At 48.6% G+C, this 18,801-nt stretch overlaps 1 protein-coding gene across 9 annotated transcripts in view; it reads right to left on the reverse strand.

Moving 5' to 3' along the window:
- The window catches only part of TACC1 (transforming acidic coiled-coil containing protein 1), a 95,435-nt gene that overhangs the window by 32,530 nt on the left and 44,104 nt on the right, over positions 1 to 18,801 (reverse strand). For 6 of the 9 annotated variants that reach the window (XM_006201116.3, XM_072950212.1, XM_072950213.1 and 3 more), the window contains one exon: positions 18,489 to 18,604. The exons of the other annotated variants lie outside the window; for them this stretch is intronic. In XM_006201116.3, the coding sequence (XP_006201178.2) occupies positions 18,489 to 18,604 (116 nt within the window). The remainder of the gene's footprint in view (positions 1 to 18,488; positions 18,605 to 18,801) is intronic. 9 annotated transcript variants of the gene reach the window in all.

Raw genomic sequence — 18,801 nt, forward strand, 5'->3', positions numbered from 1 at the left:
GGGACGCTGGAAGCTGATGACAATCCAAAAAAAAAATTTCTTTTTTGTTACATAATTTCTCTCCCTTTCTCCTCTCCTTGCCATTGACTCCAACACATTTACCATCGGTGTCCCGCAAGGGAGCCCTGGGCACCAGTACGGAGTCCTCTGTGCTCCTTCTCCACAGGCTGAGACAGGTTAAGGGGAAAGGGTGAGGCTGAGACAAGGAAAGGACAGTGTCTCCAACCCAGTGGTCCTCCTCTTGTAGCCCCATGCTTTCCCACTTCTTGGAATCTTTTGTCTTCATCTCCTGATTCCTCCACCATCATCCCAAGCCCCGCTGAGGCCAAGGGGAAACTTACAGAATCACCTGTCACTCTCTCCCAGCTATCAGTTCCCGCCCTAATCTCCTCCATTAGAAGAAGGCAGGGCCTTTTCCACCTCCTCCACATCCACCAGCTCTTCTAGACCCTCCCCACTTCCCCATCCCCACCATCCCCACTATCCCCACCCTTCGCACCAGCTGGGGACAGAGGAGCAGGTCTCAGGGAGACCAAGTTCTAGCCCTGCCCAGTGCCAGCAACCTGAAACACCTGCAGCTCTGAGGATGAAAGGGTCTTAGTGGAATGGGGAAGGAAAACAAACACCCCTTCCCTGAATTCAGTCCCCAGCCTGGGGAGAAGACCCCCGCCCCCAGGCATTTCTTAGCCACATGCCAGGTGAACAGCCATGCCCAGCCCTCCAGCCACTCCCTGCAGACTCCACCCACCGCAGGCCAGCATCTTCAGTCACCAGGAGAGAGCACTCACGGGGGTAGAGGCAGGGGCGGGAGGCAGCTGCTCACTGATTTAAACCAGTTTGGGGAGTTTGTGAACATGTGAAACAAGAAAAACACCAAACTTCTCGTGTAACTCACAATGGTCCGTTTGAGTAAGATTTCACTGCGTTTACATTCTCTTTCAGCAAGGTCCCAGTGCCAGCTGACCCCAACACCCAGTGCCGCCCTAAAACAGGACCGAAGCTGCCGGCATCGCACCACTAGTAACTTTCAGTAAGAAAAGAAACACCCACCATGTCTGCGGGCCAATTCTGACCATGGCTGTCGGCCTGTGTTTTCCTCTGAGAACCCTGTTACGTAACTGACCTCCCTCTAGTCAGCCCCCTGTCCCTACAAGGGCCCTGCAGCCCCTCAAACATTCCTCCTGGGCGCTGACAGGCTCTCCCCCCTGCAAAGAGCCTGGCTGAGCTTGGATGATTCTGACAAGCACAGCGCTGCCTGGCGGCTTCGTGAACAGACAGAGATGAGATCAGTAGACGAATTCAAAGCAAACACAGAGGAAATCCAAAAATAGACCAACATTTCCACTTCTGCTGCGTTTGTTGCTGTTAACAAAACCGCTCCTTCCAACGAGCAGCCTCCCCCAAGTCTGAGACGCTGTGTGATGCCCCCCGGATGCTCTGATCAGGTTTCTTCCACGCTGATTCAGGATGTCAATGACCCTCGTGTAAGAAGAGGTTTATCCCTCCCCCTTTATAATATTTTAAAAGAAAAGGCACCGAATGCCAGAATTCTAGAGACTGGGGTAACAGCTTGACGTTCTGGTTGGCGCTCTGGTATTGTGAAAATATGCCGGGTTAAAATACGAGCTGATGGGAAACCTTGAAAGCCTTACAAGAGGGGAAATGCCACGATCACCAAATATTTTTGAAACTCAGAAATGTATGCAGCTCACACAGACTGAGAACCCGCGCCACGAGCTGCTTCCACATGGATAATCTCGTTTGAGAGGAGATAAAACAGCAACTGCTCGGGAAACACTGTACACCAACAGTTCAGATTCGGTGTTTTTCTCAAGCATGCTTGACTTTCTCCCCTCCTCACATTTTAACTTTTTTGGCAAAAACTTCTCTGAAAGCTCCTTTTAGATCTGTCCGCCACTTCCTCTCCTTTAGCTGGGGGAGGTCCCTGTATGGGTTTTTAATACAGGGTACGTAATAAAGTGACAGAGCTGTAAAGTTGGACAGGCCTCCTGTATCTCGCAGACACACGTGCTGGCCTCCTAACCTCAAGCTCTAAGCAGTCACCCACGTCTCAGAGACGGGCTGGGACTCTGAGGCAGCAGCCTTAAAACAATCTCTCTGAACCAACACGTGAAAATGAACACCTCCGCTGTCGTTCAGGAAGAAGGGTTCTGAGGTGAATTTTCAGAGGGTCCCCGAAGGCCCCTGAGACTCAGTGAAAAAATGACACCAGCGCCTTCCCCAGGGGAGAAGACCCACAGCCTTCTTCACAGCCTGGCCTTAGAACCCCCCGAGCAGAAGCCTCTGTATTCGGGACCCACTTTCAGGGGCCTCAAAAGGGCTCCTGATTGCTTGATAGTGACCCCTTCAATTCCCCCTCAAAACCACCAACCACCCTGAGGTTTAAAAACTCTCAAGCTACTTGGGGGAAAAACAGCTTAACATCAAAGAATAAAGCTTGTCACCTCTGAGAACATTCCAAAGGAATGTTGCAAAGTGCTATTTTAAGCAACTTTAGGTGTGAACTAAATCTCTGAGAGGGAACGCTTGCTGAAACACAAATTTAAATTAGTCCATTTAAACAGAAGTCAGTCACTAGCTTCCCACGTGCTGATGTGAAGAGGGGCATGGAGGGTGGGTGGCCGGGCCCTAAGGGGCACTGAACGTCCAGTGAAAGCTGGCGGGGTGGTCTCGGCAGGGCACAGGGAGGCAGGAGGGGACGCCTGGACAGATTACCCCGTGGGAAACTGGACCTCCGAGGAGCAGACCTGGATGAGTATGTTCCTTCTCCAGAGGGTGGTTTGGGTTTTGCGGGGCAGAGGGCAGCGTAAGGTCAGGAGGCAGCCACAGTCTGGCCCAAGTGTGCAGACCTCACTGGACAGCGCGGTTTTCTAGGGGATGCCATGCAATACCCAAATCACAAACCTCTCGCGTCATATTTACTGAGCCATTTCCTTCTCAAGAGAAGTCTTTGGGTGTCCCCAGAACAGCGACTTAAAAAAAAAAGTGGATGGAAACAGCAGACTCTCCCTCACCGGCAGCCCCAGGGCAGCAGCACGCACGCGCGGGGGCACCTGCCCTCACCCCTCTCCATCTCCTCGGGTATCCCCACCTGGCCTTCCACCCCGCTCCTCCCCGACGTGACCTTTCACCCCGCTCCTCCCAGATGTGACCTTTCACCCATCCCCCAGAACACACACTGGGTTGTTAAACTAATGACATGAACACTAAAGCCACACTACTCATCACGTAAGTTTTGAGGGTTTCCAAATTTCCTTGTCTTTCTAATCACTGCTGTGATGAACACCTTTACGGACGCATCTTCACATCAGACAACTGTGGTACAACGAGGCTGGCCTTCGCCCGGGGTTCCTGGCACGGAGCTCCTGAGACCCTTGGAAGTTCCTGAGTGATGAGATTGTCCTGTTTTTTTTCACAATGAGCCCTTTCTGACCACACCTGAATGTAATGAGGTGTCTCAGGGTGGGGGACCCTACTGTCTAGATGGGGCTGGTCACCAGGAAGCCCAAAATCATGATTCAGAGGGTGGGAACTTGCAGAGGCTGGAGATCGGGTTCTAAAAAGTCCTGAAGGGTGAGATTCAGAAAGCTTCTGGGTTGGTGAACCTGTTGAGGTGCTGGAGGGGTGACAGGCCTGGAGAGGACGCGGAAGCTCTGTGCCCACCCCACGCCTGGCCCCACGCATCTCTTCTGTCTGGCTGTCCCCGACTTGCCTCCTTTTCAATAAACCAGTAAACGTATTTTCCTGAGTTCTTTGAGTCACTGTGGTGAATTATAGAGGCTGGGGGAGTGGTCATGGGAACCCCCAAATCTGTAGCCAAGTCAGACAGAAGTGTGGGCAGCCTGGGGACCACCTGGGATGCACCTGGCACCTCAAGTGAGGACAGCCTTGTGGGGCTGAGCCCTTGAGCCTCTGGAGTCTGATGCTAACTCCAGGCAGCTAGTGTCAGACTAGGGCTGAAACGCAGGACATCCAGCTGGCGTGTCAACGCTCAGAGAATCGGTGTCTGAAGACACCACATACTCAGTATCAAGGGAAAAGCCTCGTAAGTACATGCGCTATTCAGTCACATGTTCATGTATCTGATAAGCTGCAGGTTGGCCCCAGACAGCAGAGGGCACAGCCTCATCTGGCAGTAAGAACAGAGGTTCTGCCTCCATGTGACGGAAGCAGCGGCTCGATTCACGACGCCCAGGGCTGACGGTCTTCATGAGGCACACCAAGCAGATTCTCATAAAACAAGGCTCTGCAAGATGTCAGGCAGTGCCCTCCCTACATCCTCCAGAAAAAGAACGGAGAGGAAGCTGCCCCGCAGGACCGCTTAACCTCCCCTCAGTAGCTGTCTGATTCCAGCTCAATGACTAAAACAAAAACAATATATTGGTCCAACAACATGAAAAATTATGTTTTGAAGTGGTGACTGGCATGGAAAGATGCTGGCTATATGCTATCAGACAAGCCGATTTCTAGAAAACTCTGGGACCAGAGCCTTCGCCTCACTTCCAGAATGGCTTAACCATGGAGTGTTTACTCACATAACGATGCTCATGCAATAAACCTTGGATAAGCATTAAATCATCCCCGAATGTTACAGACATATAAACAAATGAGTGATATTGGGCCAATTCTCCCATCCGGAGGCCCAGAATCCTTTTTATTAAGCATAAAAATTTCTCCTTCCCCAAACCTGACTCCTCCTACCCCATCCCTCTTTGTCTCCAATTCAACACAGGACTCCTGCTCCAGCCCCGCCCAGCCCTGCCTCTCCTTCTCTGCCCAGACAGAAGGGTGGGCCTTATTACTGTTAAGGGCTGTTTGAGACGTGTCTCCCTCCTGGAGAATTCTTTCTCCATAATTGCACTGCTGTTGTAACTGTGCTTGGAAGCCCAGATATATGACTTTATTTCACACTCAAAACAAGTCTGTGGGGTGTTCCTTCACCCCACCTTACAGGTGACCAAACCATGGTTGAGAAAGTTTAGAACAGAGAGAGTCAAGGAGCAGGAGGCAGGAGGCGGCATGGAACGTGGTCTGGGGCACAGGCAGGTCTTGGCTCACCCATGCCACACAGCCCCCCAATTAATTCGAGAGCTGTCTTCAACCATCTGATTTCCTTTCACTCCCAGGATGACCCTGAGAAAACCCATGTGGGACCACAAGCCCAGGAAGGAGGGTTCGAGGGTGGAGGCTGGAGGCTCTGGTCTGACACAGTCAAGCGCACCTCCCTCCGGTGTTACATCCACAGAGTCACGGCGGAAGCAGAGGGACAGGGCCGCTCTAGGGACAAACCCCTCGTGCCACGCTTCTGAGTGCGCACAACTGCGGCCCGGAACCCAGGTGACCAAGCCGGGCTGCACATCTCAAACAGGAGCAACTACTCCCACCTCCCTGCTCCATTCTGTCCTCATGGGGGGACCTGACCCCACAGCCTCACACAACCCCGCGGGTGGCAATGTCTCGTAACTGGCAAAGCTCGGTCTGTCAGCTATTAGCACAGGACCCCTGGTTCCCAAGGCACAGGCCTGGATTTCTGAACTCAAGCCCACAGGGAGGGTCTCTGCTATTCAGGACTGCATGGAGGATCTGCAGAAAGAACACAAACCCGGAGGGCCCGGCAATGACCGTGACGTTTTACGAACGTACTGACTGTCAGCCACAGGACTGAGAAAGCCGACACGAAGACCCAATCCGGACGTTCACAGCCAGCACTCCCTAGTTAGTTTAACGCCCTCAGCTTCACCAGGACCTGAAGCCCTGAAGTCAAATCACAGAATGATTTCTAAGATAACCATCTAACCAACCAGCCACAGGCCCTATGACCTGCAGCACACGCTGTGTTAGGCGTGAAGGGACCACAAATCAAGCACGGGGGGTAACAGTTCAGTAAAGGAGAGCCCCCTGCATGTGCAGAGCCCCTTCAGAGAACAGCCAAGCGCTCGTCATGAAGGAGTAACCACCACCTTCTCAACACGATCGAACCTCGCGTGTTCTGACAGAGGGCACGCTTCCACTGCTGGGCTCTGGTCTTCCCGCATCACCGGCTTCTCTTCCCTTTCAAAATGAGTTACTTCCTCTTTGAATCTGCCTCCATATTTAGCAAGAGAACTTTCTGGAAGCACTAATTCCATATTTTTGAAAGCCAGTGAGGGTGTATTTTAATGGGACCTCTACTGTGGACTTAGAAGCATGCTGGGAGGAGGTAAGAATGAACAGAGGCATCTGGGGTACAGGGTACAGCAGAGGCGAGGACAGGAGAGACTACACCCGGCTCGGCACCGTTCCTCCGAGAAGGAAGGTAAGAGCTGCCCCCGGAGCTGGCAGGAGCCGAGTGGTCAGATGCCGATTTCCTAACAGGGCACTGATGCCCTCTGACCCTGACAGTGTAGGACCCACGTTCTGTCACCCCTCAAGAAACAGGCAGACAGGCCCCCAGGTCACTTTAATTCCCCTCTTCATCCCAATCTTAGCTCATGCTCCTTTGGTAACAAGGGGGACAGTCTCTCCCCTGAAATGCCACTCACGGAGGAACACAGTACAAATACTCAACTGCATAAAGTAGACTGTGGTAACCGGGGTGCATCTGCCTAGAACTAAGAAAGAACTCAGAACAAATAAACTACTTCACAGTTCATGATGGCCAAGGCACTTCCCTATATACCACCTCACCTGACCCTCAAATCAACCCTGTGAGAAAGGCAGAGCAGGGTTTATTCATGCCACTTGAAAACAAGAAAACACGGGGTGGGGAGGGTATAGCTCAGTGGCAGAGCGTATACTTAGCCTGCATGAGGTCCTGAGTTCAATCCCCAGTCCCTCCATCAAAATAAATAAAAATAAAAAAATAAAAACAAGAAAATGACATGATGGATAACTGTATGTTAACAAATTTGAAAACTTAAATAGACAAATTCCTAGAAAGACACAGAAATAACTGAAACTGACTCAAGAGGAAACAGAAAACCAGAAAACCTGAATATATCTAAAATAAGATAAGAGATTGAGTTGGTAAATTAAAAACTCCTACCACCCATTTCCTCACACGAAGAAAGACCTAGACAAGACTGGTGAATTCTACCAACTACTTAAAGAAGAATTAATATCAACTGCTCACAAACTTCCAAAAACTATAGGAGGAGGAAACACTTGCCAACTCATTCTATCAGGCCAATATTACCCTGATGTCAAAAGCAAACAAAGACACCACCAAACACACACACACACAGACAAACTGCAGACCATATTTCTTATTGAAAACAGACATAAGAATCCTCAACAAAATATTAGCAAATCAAATCCACCAACACATAAAAAGGAGATACACCATGAATAAGCAGGATTTATCCCAGGAATGCAAGGTTGGTTTAACATCTGAAAATCATTTAGCACAGTATACCACAGCAATACAATGAAAGACATAAACCACACGATCATCTCAATATATGCAGAAGAATTTGATAAAATTCAACATCCTTGCATGATTAAAAAAAAAATCACTCATCAAACTAGAAATAAAAGGGAACTTCCTCAACTTGATAAAGGACATCTATGAAAAACCCACAGCTAATGTCACACTTAATGGTAAAAGACTGCTTTTATCCTGAAGTCAAGAGCAAGGCAAGAATGTCAGTTCTCACCACTTCTAATGAAAATAGTACTAGAAGTTCTAGCCAGGCCAATTAGGCAAAAGAAGAAAAAAATCCAGATTGCAAAGAGGAAAAGTAAAACTCTATTTGTAGAGGATACAATTTTGTGTATAGAAAGTTCTAAGGAATTCACCAACCCCCCCCCAAAACCCAACCTTGCTGAATTCAGCAAGGTTGCAGGATGCAAGATCAATATGCAAACATCAACTGGATGTCTGTAAACTTTCAATGAAAAATCCAAAAACGTAATCATGGAAACAATTCAATTTATAGTCATATCAAAAAAATAGTTAGAAACTAATTTAACAAAAGAATTGCAAGCCTTGTACTCTAAAAACCACAAAACACTGTTTGAAAAAATTAAAGAAGATCTAAAGAAATGGAAAGACATTCCATATTCATGGATTGGAAGATTTAACATTGTTAAGATGATCATATTCCCCCCAAAGTTATCTACAGATTGAACACAATCTTTATCAAATCCCAGTTGGATTCTTTGCAAAATTAACAAGCTGTTATTAAAATCCATACGGAAATGTAATGGGACCTAGAATGGCTATAATAACCTTGGGGAAAAAAGAACAAAGTTAGGATTGCTGCTTCCTGATCGCAAAACTTACTACAAAGCTACTGTAATCACAACAGTGTGCATAAGGAAAGGATCAATGAAACAGAATCAGAAGTTCAACCCTTATATCTATGGTCAACAGAATAAAAACCGAGTTACACACCCTTTAAATGGGTGAACTGTATGGCATGTGAATTCAATTTCAATAGAACTATTAAAAAAAAAGAAGAGAGAATGAAGAGACTTAGGGTAACAAAGCAGAAGCACGTCCTGCAATCCTACAGAACATTCCACGACAGCACAGACTTACATTTCGGAAATGCTTTAAACAGTCTCTTACATGTGTCCCTTGTAGGAACATATATTTGAGAGAGTGGGTAGGTCTCACCATCACAGCAGTTTGGAATTTTAAATTTTTCTTGAGGAAGCCTGCAATGTGCTGGGTAATTTCTATTTATAGACAGAGGTGAAAAAATGACATCACTTCTCTTTCTGACAACAGACACAGCCAAGTATGTGGACCATCTTAGAGATACGACAACTGGCACCTTCAAAAGGCTTCTGTGTTGGGTGTTTTTTTGGTGGGGGGGGTGGGTGTTGCTTTTTTTTTTTTTAATTCTAACTTTTAACATTTGACTTCCTCCCAGAAGTGACTCCCTCACATTCCCTGGCTAAAACTATCTATTTGCTGCTAAGACGTCTGAGGAAGCCCAGGAGGCCTGGGAAGCAAGGTGGTCAGCTCCCTCTGGACTCTTGAGCTCTGCAGGGGCCTCTCCCCCAGTCCCCTTTGTGTCCCCAAAGCAGAAGCTGAGTGCCCCGAACAGAGCTGATGCTCAGAGTCACTGCTGAGCAAGCGGCAGATACACAGAGGACCCCCTTCTCACCTGACTGACTTTCATATGGAAAATGTAAAGCACAGCAGTGATCAAACCTTCAGCTCTCCGCAACTGTGGTGAGGGGTAACGCCTGTTCTTCCTTTGCCCCTTCCCCTTTGAAGAGCCCTCCTCCTAGCAATGTCTGCCCCGGTCCTCCCTCCCACTCTGCTCTCCCTGCCCTGGTCCCCCCTCCCATCCTGCTCTCCCTGCCCTGGTCCCCCCTCCCACTCTGCTCTCCCTGCCCTGGTCCTCCCTCCCACCCTGCTCTCCCTGCCCTGGTCCCCCCTCCCACCCTGCTCTCCCTGCCCTGGTCCCCCCTCCCACCCTGCTCTCCCTGCCCTGGTCCCCCCTCCCACCCTGCTCTCCCTGCCCTGGTCCCCCCTCCCACCCTGCTCTCCCTGCCCAAGTCCCCCCTCCCACTCTGCTCTCCCTGCCCTGGTCCCCCCTCCCACCCTGCTCTCCCTGCCCAAGTCCCCCCTCCCACTCTGCTCTCCCTGCCCAGGTCCCCCCTCCCACCCGGCTCTCCCTGCCCTGGTCCTCCCTCCCACCCTGCTCTCCCTGCCCTGATCCTCCCTCCCATCCTGCTGTGCTCTTCTGTGTGTGTGAACCAAGGACGTCAGGGGGGAAACAAGTGTGACTGGCACTATGTCACCCCTTTCTGCTAAAGTGGTCTGACCCGAGGGGACTGTTAATCAGGCATATTTAGCATTTAGGGCAAGTGTCCAAAATGTGAAGGGTTTTTGTTTTTTGTTTTTTGAGTTTCGCATCTCTGAGTTCTGGGTCCTTCTGATTCCCCCAAAGCTGAAATATATTTTGTGTATGTACATTCTCAGCTGCCCAGACAAGGGCCTCAGCCTCAAAATGGCATAGAACTGGACACACTGCTGTATCCTGGGGGCAGGACACCAGGACAAGGAGGCCTTTCCCAGGCCCACTGGGTACACCCGAAGGGTGGGCTGCAGTGATCCCACTCCCCTGACAACTCTGGGGCCCCAGGTCACCCAGAGTCTGGGAGTGACCAGGGGCTTCCAAGCGGGTGAGTTAAGACAGTCTCGGTATGTCGTGAAGGTAAGATGTCACTGCTTAAGGCAGAAAAACACCCCCCCCACACCCTGCCTGAACCCGGACAACAAACTAATTGTCCAAACCTCCTCCTCCCCACCCTCCAAAAAACCTGCCAGACTAGAACGTTACCCGGAAGCTGGGGGTCGGGCTGGGTGTCATTTACTTGCTTTTTGTAAGAGACGGGGGGCCAGGTGCCAGGCTGTCCTCCTGAAATAAGCTTCTAACTTCTGAGAGGCTCATGCTAATATACAAGACTCTGCAGGTAGAGAATATTCCAGAAAGTCACTCTAAACTGAACAAGCTTGTACTAAGGATGAAGAAAGTACTTCAAATTTCCAAACCAGCGCCCTGTGCTGTTTTGCTTAAAAAGAGCCCAACCCCGCCCTCTGAAGGCCAAGGTTACACGGAGATAAGAGGGTGGGGCCCACTCGTCAGGAGGATCTGCCCCCCCCCAGGACACAAGTCCTCCCCAGGAGCTGAGCCAACAGTGTGAATCCGGCTTCTCTCCTCACTCAGGAGTGCCGCTGAGTTCTGGGACCACCTGGATTTGTCTGAAGCCACGGTTCCAGAGCCTTCTGCCCCATCCCCAGCACAGCGAGGAGAAACGGGCTAACCGAACCCACCAGGAGGACTTCACTCTAGGCTGCCTCACCGCCATAAAGCGCATCTCTCCGGGGATAATTACTCCACGATTCAAAACACCAACTGCCTCTCTCACAAAGCAGCAACCACCCACACAGGGCTGGGAAGCTGACGCAGGATAAAGAGAAAGCAGTGGAACGCTGGGCAAGAGGGGAGCCTCCAGACAGAGCAACGAGACGCCCCCAGAACAGGACGGGGACCCTGGCTGAAAGCACATCATTTCTTCCCCCTCTTCTGCTCCTGCACCCTAAGAAGAGGGGCAGAAGGAAGGGGTGGGGGAGGCAGGGCAGAGGCCCCAAAGGAGGAGAGTGATGGGCTTGTGGCAGCCAGCCTCCAAGATGGTCCTGGAGGAGTCCCACCTCCTGGTATTCACGCCCTTGGACCCGTGGAACCGAAAGGATACTGTGGAGTAACAGTGCGACTTCTGAGGCTGCCATCAGCGACACTGCAGCTGCCACGCTGGAAGACCACTCAAGCAACCCCGCTGAGAGAGGGGTCCACCCGTGTGGTCAAGAGCTGAGGCCCCCCACCAACAACTGGCATCAAGATGCCAGACATTGGTGAGCTGCCTGAGGAGGGGTCCTCCAGCCCCAGTCAAGCCTTCAGATGACTACAGAGCCCCAGCCAACATCGTGACAGCACCCTCACAGCAACCCCAAGCCGGACCACCCAGCTAGGCTGCACCCAAATTCTGGACCTATGAAAACTATGGGAGATAACGAATGTTTAATGTTTTAAGCTGCTAGTGAGTTGTGCGGTCATCTGTCATGCAGCAGGAGATAACGAATACCGCCCTCTCAGAAAGCACTCTTTCTTCTCCAAAATAGGTGCTTGAGTCCCAGGAGGCCGCCCACATCTCCCTGCACCTGCCTGTCCTCACCCACACCCGATGCACAGGTGGAGCGTGAAGCCGGAGACATTATGGAACGTGTCCATTCCATCTTTACTCCTCACTGAGGAGCTGAAGCTCAGCACTAAGGCAGCAAAATGTTTTCAATCCAAAAGCACTGCTGACCCAGAGACGATTTCCCCTATTCTGACTCCGTGTCTAAATGGCGCTGCAAGTTTCTGATGCTCAAAACTCATAAAATACACTTTATACTTCATACATTATACATGTCCAGTTAACACATGTGGAAGACGTAGCCTCTGATTTCTTTTTAAAATTAGTATCATTTAACAAGACACTAAAGATGTTTTCCCCCATCACATACTCTGTCCTGGCATCATTTTAAGAACTTTTATTTCTTTTGATAAGTCTTCTCTGAATTCAATAAAGAGAGAGATCCATACATTCCCTGCAGAGAGAATCTTGTGGTGGGAAATCTTTTGGTGGCGAGGAGGACTTTGTTGTCATGATTTCCAGCAAAGACACAGGGAAGAGCCTTAGCCTGGACTGGCTAAGACATTGTTTGTGCCTGCCAAACAGGTCCACCAAATTACACATTCCCCCCCTCAAATTACACTTCTCATTGGTGAATTAATGAAGTACTCCATTTGGTTATTATTCCCTTACAAGTTTGGCCACCATCAATCTAACCCCTGGGGACCCAATCATGTTTGCGTTGAACCCACAAAATTAGGTTCATGTCCACGCAAAGGTGAGGGTGAGATCTTGAACTCACCAGCATGGTCCCTCGCTAGGCCCAGTGTTAACAGTGGACAAGTCAGCAACACTCAGTTATCAAATTCCCACAGAGATGGCTGTTTGGGGGTGGATAAGCCACGATCTTCCCATCTCTAATCTGAGTTCAGGAGACTGTAACAAAATGGTTTATATCCATTCACAGGGGCTTCCTGTGAACGGCAGTGCTGGTCACTCGAAAAAGATATCATGACTGCTCTTTAAATGTTTAAGTGGCTTTAGATCACATCCAGTTTTTAGGTGGAACATTAAATGATAGCAACATAATTTGAGAAGGCTTGCCCCCCACACCTCCCACCCCAAGAAAATGCCTCCACCGCCAGAAACTCTCAAAGTAAGTGATACTGTTTTATTTGATGCTCAGGTAAGCCCCAGACTGGGAAATGCAAGTCTGAAATGAGTTTAATCATTGCAACACTTAAGATGGTCTTGAATTTACTATTCATCTGCAAAGAATGATACTGCTTTGACAGTTACTAAAATCTTCACTTCCGGCAAGGCAGATTTTGCTCCGCCCCCGAGTGTTTTATTCAAACACTGTGGTTCTACATCCTCTGAGATCTCTGCTGGGAAAACTATAGTTTTCCCCCACGAGTCCACTCCCTCTGGGTGGAGCGCCATATAGAAGTGAGGTGCTCCCTCCTCGGGTCATTTACTAGTGAAAGTAAAGCGACACAGAAACACGGCCTGACCCCACTTGCTAACAGGTGGGACTGTCCAAGCTGAGGGCTACAAACATTCAATGGCTGGAGGAGGGGAGGGCGGAAGTGGACGCGTATCATGCTGCTGAGGTTTTCAAGCCCTAGACATTTTATAAAAATAGAATTATAAAAGTAAAAATTAAATCAAATTGTGAAAGAGACAATCGCGTCAAAAAATTAAAAACAAAAATAAGAGCGTCAGCCTGGGATGTTACCCAAGGAGCCACATGGGCTGAATTATCAGACTAGGTAACAGAAAGGGTTCTTAGTCCCACTGTTTCTAGGAAACTCTAATGATGCAATCCCTGTGGTAGGGGGCGGGGAAAGGATGTTAAAATCTCTCAGGAGAACCATGCTTATAGATATGGTTCATACTGGAACCCTCCAGTAAGTACCTCATGAGAAATGTTTGTGTAGTATTTGCTTATATGTGTAGCCCAAAGCTTTAGAATCAAAAATCTAACACTTATATTTTAACGAGATCTCCATTTTAGGTCTTATATGCACAGAGCCTACAACAATCCAATACACACACCACGTCAACCACACAGTGTACACCAACAATATCCCATAGTAACAATCAGATTACAGATTCTCAAAAGTTACATTAAAAACACTTAATGGGCAAAAGTGAAAAAGTCTGTATCTTTGTACTTCCAGTAAATGATTCCAAAATTTTCCTCATTCTTTCCTAATTTCCTTTTTTTTATCAGATCTTTTAGCTAACTGACAATGCGGCAGAGCGACAGACCAAAACATCCGTCTGGGAGGGAGATGGCCGGCCAGCCAGCCCAAACCAGCCTCTCCCTGAAGCCTTACCTGAATGGCTCCCAGCACCCATGGTTCATTTGTTAATTAATCATGTGTAGCCTTGCAGCTTTTTAAAAGCCATCAACCCAAATCACTCAAACTTCACAATTTCATCAAAATTGTCATAGGCATGGACCTAAGTCAGCAAACTTTTCTATAAAGAAGCCAAAGCTTCTGCCGGCCATTTGGTCTCTGTTCCAGTCCTCAGCCCTGAAACCTCGGTGCAAAAGCAGCCACAGACAACATTTAACTGAGCGAGCGTGGCTGCCTTCCAATAAAACTTTATTTGCGGGCCCTGAAGTTTGAATTTCACATCGCTTTCACACATCACAAAGTATTTTTTTCCCCAACCATTTAAAAACGTAGAGACAGTTTTAGCTCTTGGGCAGAACAGTAAGAGGCCGTAGCAGGCCAGGTTTGGCCCATGAGTTGGCTGATGCCTGATTTAGACGAACCCAAACTGTGTCAACAGCTCTGCAGTCTCCCCAGCATCCAGCAGTAAATATCTACGGATTGATCTTGTTTCTCTCTCCCCTGCTATTCTGGAGGGAAAGAGTACGTGTTTGAAATATCTAGGCAATCAAATCAGCACATCAAACAGGGGAGTTGTTCCTAGGGCACAGGAGAGCTTCAGCCTGAATAAAAATTCTCTCCCTCAAAGAAAGGTAACAATCTGTACATAAAGGGGTGTGTGCATGCTGGGGGAGGCCTCAATTAGCAGACATCCACTGCAGCTTTTATAATCTAAAACACTGGACAAAACCACAGTCCATCAGCAGAAAAAAAAAAAAAAAGGGGATGAACTTGAGATTGTACCTCTTTCCTAGGTAGGCGATGTCTCCTCAATGACACACCTCCCAGCAAAGAGAAAGAGCAGTGACACCAGCAACTTAAACACCCTTTTCAGAGAAAGGCAGACAGATAGCAAACACAGAACTACTGGCCCCAACACTATAGCCACCACTCTCGTATACCCAAGAAACCTCTCTGGCTATAGTTTTATTTTGCCAGTTAGTCTGAAACTGGCTTCTATCTGTGGCTTAAACGAAACTCCACGACCTTGCCCACTGTCTAATTCCTAGGATGGCATACAACTCTAGAGTTATTACAGGCGTATCTCGGAGATGTTGTGGGTTTGGTTCCAGACTACTGCAATGAAGTGAATATGACGTACAAAGTGAGTCACGGGCATTGTTTTTGGTTTCTCAGTGCATATAAAAGTTATTTTTATATTTTTCTGTAATTTATTAAGTGTGCAATAGCATTGTCTTAAAAACAATATATATATATATATTTAAATACGTTTTATTGCTAAAAAAAAAAGATAACTATCATCTGACAATGCAGGAGTTGCCACAAACCTTCAATCCATAAAAAATGTAGTATCTGCAAAGTACAATAAAATGAGATATGTCTGTATAGCATTCAGATACTTTTAAGTTCCTAGAAAGCGTCCAAAAAAAAGAAAAGCGTCCAATAAAAAGAAAAGTAACCCAAAATAGATGAAGATGTCCGTGAGTCCAAAGAACTAGATGGAGGCCCTGGCTACTGATGTAAGGCCACACACCTGAGGGCCCTGACATACCAGGGAGCCAGGATCTTTGATGTGTGTTAACTACGACCCCCTGACTGAGTAACAACTCACAGATCAGCTCCACAGAAGACACAGTCTTATACAATCTACCTGCTGTCCCACCATTCTCTAGAACCACAGGAATACAAAAGACTAATTTTATCAGGAGCTAAGTAATCAACAGTTTGGGGAGAAAGAGAACCACTGAGGCCCAGAAATGAGACTTCCACATTAGACTCCGGGAATTTTTGCCCATTGATATCTTCCTTGATTAGACCTCTGTCTGCCTTTTTTTTTAAACAAACAAATAAACAAACAAAAACATCTACTGTGTATATATGAAAAGGCCATCAACAGGGCTCTGGACCAGGACTAGGCGTTGGGCTGAAGAAGTCTGAGAAGGCAGGATACTACCAGGCTGATGGTCTTTATTTAAAGACTTTAAACTGAAAGATTTCACAATATGTAGTGGTTGTTCCCTAGTCTGCACCCCCGGCCGTATACATGGTCTGCAGTTATGATCTACTCCACAGAGCTTTCCTGGTCCATGACTCTCAAAAAGGAAAACTGCTAGAGAGAGTGAAGAAGGGAGTATGAGCTAGAAGTTACCAAAACTTGTAAAAATGAGTCAGTGGCACAGAAGGGACCACTTGGGTCCGTGTGGCTCTGGGGGCCTGGGCCATACAGGCCTCTATTCAATGAGCAAAGAATGTGTCAGGATGAATCAGGCTACCAGCTGACCGAGCAGTGAGGGAGGAGGAGGCCAAGCTGAGCAATTCAAAGAGGCTTTCAAACAGCTACTTAACGTATCCTGTAAGCTTTATTTAAATTTGGTCACAGAACAGTTCTTTCAAGCTTTCAAATCTCCCTTCTGATCTGCCAATCGCGAGAGAAAACAAGGGAAGCTGTGAAGTGGCCTCTTACGTCACTGAGACTGCTACAAGGCAGCCCTCCAGCAGGAATCGTGCCCGTTCCCAGGCGGGCTCTGCCCCCGAATCCTCAGCAGGGAAGCCTAGCATCGAGCTCACCACCTCGAAGCAAAACCAGCTCACGGAAAGCTGATGTCATCGCCCCAGTAATTCTAGCTCCGTCATGAAGCCCAGAGCCCCACGAGGAAGTTACTAAGCAAGGAAGCACAGTAACTGTCGGGAGGATAAAGAATCCATCCTACAGTTCCTTCTCCAGACGGCAGCCAGTTAGCCTTTGAAAAAGGAAGTCAAAACACGAGCCCTGTCTGCAAAGCCCTCTGCCGTGGGCTGAACCGTGTTCCCTCCAAAAGACGCGCTGAAGACCTAACTTCCCGCATCTGTGAATGTGACCGCGTCGGGAAATACAGCTGACCCTCGAACAACGCAGGGCCCCCCACCCCAGCACAGTCAAAAACCCTCCACACCAGCATACGCGTGGACCAGCTCAGTTCGTACACGTGTTGTTCAAGGGTCAACCGTAGTACCTTTGTAGATGTAGTTAAGATGAGGTCCACCCGGATTAGGAAGGTCCCTAAATCTAGTGACTGGTGTCTTTACAAGAAAAGGCACAGAGACACACAGGGAGAAGCTGGCCATCTAATGAAGGAGGCAGAGATGGGAGTCTCACTGCCACAAGCCAAGAACACCAAGAATTGCTAGCAACTGCCAGAAGCCAGAAGAAACAGGGAAGAATTCTTCCCCAGACCCTTTGGGGGGAGCAAGGCCCTGCCAACACCTTGGTTTCAGACTTCTAGCTTCCAGAACTGTGAGAGAATAAATTTCCGTTGTCTTAAGCCACACAGTCTGTGGCACTTTTTATGGGCAGCCCTAGGAAGCAAACGCATCCTCCAATGACTTCCTCTCTGACTCAGAAAGAAAATCAAAGCATCGCTATGTTAAGGTCCAGACGTCCCTGGAACTGCATGACTTCAGCTTCCACTACTCCCTGCCTAGTCACTGCAGCCACCCTGGCCTCTTCCCGGGGCTCCAAGCATGCTGCCACCCTGCCACCAGAGGGCCTCCCCCTGTCGCAGGCAGGCGCCGTCTCAGACTTTAGCAGGTGCCAGTCTCTCTGCAGAGAAAGCTCTCTGGTCAGGAACCTGCCCAGCCGTGCCCCCCATCTTCCTTCCCGGCTCTGCTCAAGTCCCCTGATTAGGAAAGCTCCCCCTCATCTGCCTTCACATCTCCTACCCGCACCACACATGCTCAGTTCCTCCTTCCCCTGCTTTATCTTTCTCCTCAACACTGAAGACAAGCTGACATATGGATTTTGCTTCCCCTCTGAAAGCGCCATCTCCTTCCACAGCGCTTGCTTGGTGGGCGCGGGACTGCTTCCCTGCCTTCTATTAACTGAACAGAGAGATAAACTCCATCAGCACTGGTGAAGCTTAACTCAGAACTGGCCGGGTGACAAAAATGGTTTTTACTAATAAAGGGGAAGAGCAGCAGCTTCTGGAGGTGAAGGGCCGGTTCAAGGTTGGGCTGAGGGGCCGGGGTTTCCCAGGGACTTACCACCATCCCTGGGGGATGAGGAAGAGGTAAACAATTCTGCAACAGCCTCTTAAGATTCCTCCTTATCTAAAAAAGGCAACACTTACCTCTAATTCTTGTCTCCAGCTACACTTTGCAGAAACGTGTGAAGCAAATCTAAGCATTCCTCCACCTTGGCGTTACCATACACGTTTTTTATTTTTCAGGGGCTGAGGGGAAGGGCCTAGCAGGAGTGTTCAATGAATGATAATCTCATTCTGCAAACGTACAACCTATTTCAGGAAGAAAGCCTCTGACTACCCTACTTGTTATTTGTAAAAACTAAAACAAAAAATCATTTCAAATAAACCGGGAGCTTTCAAACAGCTCCTGCTCAGGAAGGAGACAATCTCAACCTTTTCAAATGGCCCTAAGCGAACACTTTTCTTTCCCTCATTTACATTTTCAAAACTTTAAACAGAAGAGGCAGAAAATGAAAGTCTTTACCTTGGGTTTTGGCCCCAGGGCCTGCCAGTCCCAGCTGTGAATCACAGGAGTCCTTGAGTGGCGATCTGATGGGCGTTTCAGCTTCAGGGGTCTCAAAATTACCTTCAGAATCCGAGCTGCCAAGGGGGAAAAATGGGGAATTACCACTTTCAACGGTATTTCTGACACCTTTTAGAGCCTCCACATCCACAAAGACTAACGTCCAGTATTTTGGCCTAACTTTACAACCCACGGGTTCTCGGCGTGGACCAGCCGGCGGGAGCTGCTGTGGGTTTTCCTAACAGGGCCCTCCTCCGGCTTCTGCCTGGTCTCC

This window comes from Vicugna pacos, chromosome 26 (genome assembly GCF_048564905.1).
Source record: "Vicugna pacos chromosome 26, VicPac4, whole genome shotgun sequence".
NCBI lineage: Eukaryota > Metazoa > Chordata > Mammalia > Artiodactyla > Camelidae > Vicugna > Vicugna pacos.